This window comes from Tiliqua scincoides, chromosome 6 (genome assembly GCF_035046505.1).
Source record: "Tiliqua scincoides isolate rTilSci1 chromosome 6, rTilSci1.hap2, whole genome shotgun sequence".
Classification (NCBI taxonomy): Eukaryota; Metazoa; Chordata; class Lepidosauria; order Squamata; family Scincidae; genus Tiliqua; species Tiliqua scincoides.
This window is the reverse complement of record NC_089826.1, coordinates 12,867,125-12,872,488: the sequence shown is the minus strand read 5'-3', so window position 1 is coordinate 12,872,488 and position 5,364 is coordinate 12,867,125. Positions and strand designations below refer to the sequence as shown.

Below are 5,364 nucleotides of genomic sequence, written 5' to 3'. Positions count from 1 at the left end.
GAAGTAAGTCCTATTTTGTTCAATGGGGCTTACTCTCAGGAAAGTGTGGTTAGGATTGCAGCCTTACAGCCCTAAGTAGGGCTGGGCTGGCTTTAACAACAATGGAATATGGTTCCACTGTCAAAAAAACCGCTTCTGGTGTCACATGCAATGCGCCGCTAGTGGCTATTTTAGAAGCGCCGCCGCAAAAGGCAGCAGCCCCAAAGGTTCACTGCTGGACCCAGCTACCTCTGCCACTGATGGTAAGTCAGTGGGTTGGGCAGACCAGGGCAGGGATAAGGGCCTCAGGGAGCATGGCAGGAATGAGTGGTTATTGGTGGCTCCATTTTGGCCCCAACATACTCCCTTGCCTCTACTCAGACTTGTGCCAGCTACTTGGCACAGGTCCAAGTAGATACATGGGGCCCATGTGGGAGAGGGGTAAGAAACTTTTACTTACCTCTCCACCCCTGCATGGTCTCTGTCTACCCGAAGGATGCAGTGGACCCTGTGCTGATGCCTTAGCGCCCTGCGGACTGCCTTTAATTATGATTGTGCCGTTATTCTGCTACACACCACAAACAATACCACTGTATTAAGGTCTACATATGACCTAAGCATACATATCAGGTGCCACTATGCCTCTTTACAAATTTAAGCCATTCCTAATTGTGTTTGTGTTCGTGGGACCTTTCCTGAGAATAGGTCCCTTGGTCTTCCATTTGGCTATGGTCATCATCACTTTGGTGACTCTCCACAGAGTGGTTTTGCTCCACGCTCTCAGCTGATTGGTGGCTGTCAGGAGTATCATTCTGGTAGTCTTTATATGACTGGCGACTGTCATTCCTGCTGTCTTCATCGCTCTCAGAGGACTGGCTGCTATCGCTTCCACGGACATGCTTAACTGATTGTTTCTTCTTATCCGGCCGACTGCTCTTTCTCCTCCAGGTGCCCGAATGTCCGTGATGTTTCTTAGCTATGATGCCACTGTCTGTCCCAATAGTATCCTTAGACCTCTGCTTGCTTGTCTTTGTAACTTTCTTATAGCTGAATGAAGAATGTTCTGGACTCTTCTGATCATCTTTCTTTGGGACGTCAGGGCCACGTTTAATAGTGTCATGAGATCCATGATGTAGAGACAGAGCACTTTTAATCCCAGTGGATTTCTGTCCACTGTGTTCTGCCTTTCCCTTGGAAGAATCCATATTATTCCTCTTGTGATCTCCAGCGACTTTCCTGTTTTCAATATTTCCTTTAACAATGTCCTGGTTGGCTTCTTGAAATGTAATCTCAAGTCTGTTGCTGCCCTTTCCTTGCATCTTTGGGCCTTCATGGGTTTTTCTGTTTATTTTTTTGGGATCGCCCACATCCTTTGGATGAGTGCTGATGAAACCAAACCCCTCTTCGCCAGTATTAGACTTTCTATGAATTATACTAATGCCACTGTCACCTTTTCTGCCTTCCTGAATTGAACCAGGACCTGATACCCGGCTGCCAGAAATTATCTTAAGAACTGTAACTTCGTCCTTGATTTTTGGGTGTGACTTAGTAACTCCAGAGCCACTCACTTGATCAGTAAGCTTCCCACTCAACATCACTTCCTGCTGACCTGTTTTCCCAGTTGTGGTGTAAACAGGATTCTCCTCTTGACTGCTCAGCTTCCCTGTGTTGCCAACTTCACCTGTACTATTTTGATGTGTTTTGGAGATACCAGCTGCTTTCCTATGGCTGCTGGTCCTCTCTTTAATGGCACCCTCTCTCCCATCATCTTTTTTATGCGGCTTGATGGCACCAGCTACATCCACATGGCTGCCACTAAAGCTGTAATCTCTCACATCACCTTTTGGGGCTGGTTTGGTAATGCCAGACCTGTCCTCTCCATTCAATTTTCTGCTAATCATAGTATGTTCATCTGCCCCTTTCTTCTCCACTTGAATTTTAACAACTTTTCCATTAGCAATTTTAATTTCATCCATGCCTGAGGAATGGGTGTTGTTCTTACCACTGCTTATATTTTCTGTTTTCCTTGGAAGAGATACAGAAATGTTGCCATGCCCCCGGAGATGAGTATGTATGCTGGAGGCAGCATGACCTTCTTTGGTTTTGTCTAACAAATCAGCATCAACACCATCTTCTCTGCTTGGTTCCTTATGGGTGGCGTCAGTTGAACCTTTCAAAAAAATGTTTGAATAAACTGTGCTCTGTGGATCTTTATTTTTCTGTGAGATAGAACTGTTAGAACTGACATCCTGGAATACACGGACACCAGTCTTTTTCTTCCCGGTTTTGATGTAGCCACCTTTTGATGGCTTGCCATCACCAGATAGCCCAGATTTACCATCTTTATCTTTCCCCAGAGGTCTACCATAGCCAATGCCTCTTGTGTCTTTGGATTCTTTGCTTGGGTCATGACCTTCACCATCAATAGTGATGCCATGATGGTTGTCAACTTGGTTTAAAAACCCCATGTCCCCACTCCCATCTATGCCAGTATCTCCTGTTGTTGTTTCATTTTCTCCTTTGCCTACAATGAACTCAAAGTGATGCTGATAAAGACTCCCTTTTCTAGGCTTTCCATGATGCCCAGTCCAATTCTGGCCACTTTCATTATGTCTTCTGTCCTCAAACTTTCTTTTTCCCATTTCAGCCAAGTGCTTCTGCTGGTCACTCTCCTGTTGCACTGTGAGATTGTCGAAAGGCTTCTCGGATATGTTCTCTTTGCGAAACTGAGGAGTTGCATTGGAAATATTCTTGTCGTTATCTTCTTTCTAAATTGCATTTTCAAAAAGAAGTGGTTCATCACAAAGGAAGGAGCGTGCTATTATTTAGTTGCAGCATTTAATTTAACAACTAATACAAAAGCTCATCCATAACGTAGTATTATAGTACTCAGATTATATCTGTTGCGCATTGGGTGGGGGAAAGAAGTTGTGCACAGCGTGGGGGAACATTTGAAAAAGTTTGAGCTTTAGTGTTCAGTAGAATCTTAAAATGGTTAAGTCTGTTTCAGATTGTGTAAGGTTGTTCTTAAAACCCATTTTTGCCCGGCCCACAGGTATACACATTTGGTCCCTATTGCCTATATTCAACATTGGGCAGAAATGGCTTAAGTCTATGTTTGATTGTGGCCACTGGATTTCTCTCAAAACCATCTGCCTCATGTCTGTCTGTGCATATGCTACCCCCTCATCCTACAAACCTATCCATTACTAAAGAACAGGGGTGTCCAAAGTTTTTGGCAGGAGGGCCACATCATCTTTCTGACACTGACACAGGGGCCAGGGAAAAAAAGAATTAATTTACATTTAAAATTTGAATAAATTTACATATATTTACATAAATAAATATATTAAAGATGAACATATGAATGAATGAATGAATGAATGAATGAATGAAGGTCTTGCAATAGCTCAAGGCCTAAAAAAAGGCCTTGCACAAAGCAAGGCCAGCCTTTCCTTTGCTGCCGCTACTGCATCACAGACATGAAATGACAAGCAGTGGAGGGAGCCCTCATCCCACAGCTCATCCCACAGGTCAAACAGTTGCCCTCAGGCTGAGAGCAGTTGCGTTGGGCCAGTATGGGGTCCAACAAATCTCTGGAGGGCCAGAGGCTCATTGGAGACTGGGGGCTCCCTGAGGGCCGCACTGAGAGGCCTCGAGGGCCGCAAGTGGCCCCAGGGCCGGGGTTTGGGCACCCCTGCTAAATAAGATACATTTTGGCCTAGTTTGTGCAACCATATTTTACATGGAAAAATCACTAGGAAGTTATTTTACTCTTTAATTTTTCTTTGAATGAGCTGGGGCAGGGGGCTTTAGGGCTTTGCCTTCATCACAGTCTCACTCCTGATCATGTCCCCATCATGTCCTACTTTAAAGTGGGGAAAAAAAAAATTCAGAAGATTTTTACCTATTTGAAATGGCATGGAGGGAGTGGGGTGCAATCAGGAGCAAAACTGCAGCTGGGCCAAAGCCCTAAAGAAACCTCAACCTTCCCATCAGGGTTCCACTCTGTTTCATGCCCCCCTACTTCTGTTAAGGACCTAACAACGACTAAGCCACATTACATAATTAGTGTTACATGTAACTTTAGCCCCAGTCCTTTATTCAGAAGCAGCTGCTGGTATGTGCTTCTTCTGCTCTGCTGTGCTCTCTTGTGTTCCCAACACACATTCAGCATAACTTCTGAAAGGGTTTGTGGGCTAGCGCATTGGGCGCAATCGAAAAGGCAGAGCTTCTCATAGTGAAGGCGTTTTAGAGATGCACATGCAAGCACTTTCAAAAGTGATGCTTAAAGCACATATGAGGTAGGATGGGAACATAGACAGAAAGTCATGATTCTGCTACCATCTTCATATCAGGTCTCATGAGGGGGTAAATTGTAATTGGTCCTGCAGTTAAAAAGTGGTACCAGGAGCCAAAGGAGGGCCCCCCCCCAAAAAAAAAATTTCCTGGGATCTTATATTTTCCAGTCTCACCATGGGTGTGTGTGTGTGCAGGGACTACATTGTACATGGGCACAGGGTCAAAAAGGGGGCCCACGAGTCAAAGGAGAGAAGCATAAATTTCTTAGGATCTCAGAAATGACTTGCAATATACTGTACAGACTAGTATTCACATTTTGTGTAAGCCTAATTAGGGCACAATCCTATGCATGTCTGCTCAGAAGTAAGTCCTATTTTATTCAATGGGACTAATTCTCAGGAAAGTGTGGATAGAATTGCAGCCATAGTCTTATATCTTGTAATTTGTTGCACATATGATTCAATGCTCGTACAACATTATGATCTTGTTGTACAGAAGGAAGGGGCCCAAAAGAAACTTTGTACCCCTTGGTAAAATTTCTCTCAGACACTGACTTTCCCGGAAAGGGGGGGGGGGAACATTGTTTTCAGGTGCCTGGCTGCTGGTGTAAACTGGCCCCCTCCTCCTCACCTTCAGAGCCAGTTGCTTTCAGACACCCTGATGGGTGTACATTGTAATGTGTGAAGAGGGATAATGAGAATGAGGGCTCAATCCTAGGCATGTCTATTAAGAAGTAAGTCCCCTTATAGTCAGTGGGGCTTACTCCCAAGTAAGTGTGGATAGGATTGCAGAGCCTTAATTGGACAGGTGCTGGATATGACTGGTGCAACATGAAACAATACAGTCTGGTATACCAAATGGGGATATTCCAAAAAGAACAACAACAACAAACAAACAAAACACTTAGGGTAGCAGTAAGATGCATGAACTCAGACTTCCTTTACCTTTATATGTGTCTGATTGTTTGGCATCAAAGAGGAGTACACATAGTTAAATATATAAAAGCCATGCTTGGTATGGCGGCCTTTCACCGTTATCTAGGGACAGAAAACATGACATTAAAAACACTCTCCGCTTATTTCT

The 5,364-nt window shown here is 44.3% G+C and overlaps 1 protein-coding gene across 1 annotated transcript; it reads right to left on the bottom strand.

Moving 5' to 3' along the window:
* Nucleotides 1-644: 644 nt before the first annotated feature.
* Nucleotides 645-1,955, bottom strand: LOC136655700 (protein starmaker-like). Its single transcript, XM_066632301.1, has one exon. It carries the CDS (start codon nt 1,953-1,955, stop codon nt 645-647), a length of 1,311 nt encoding a protein of 436 aa, XP_066488398.1.
* Between the last annotated feature and the right edge of the window lie 3,409 nt (nt 1,956-5,364).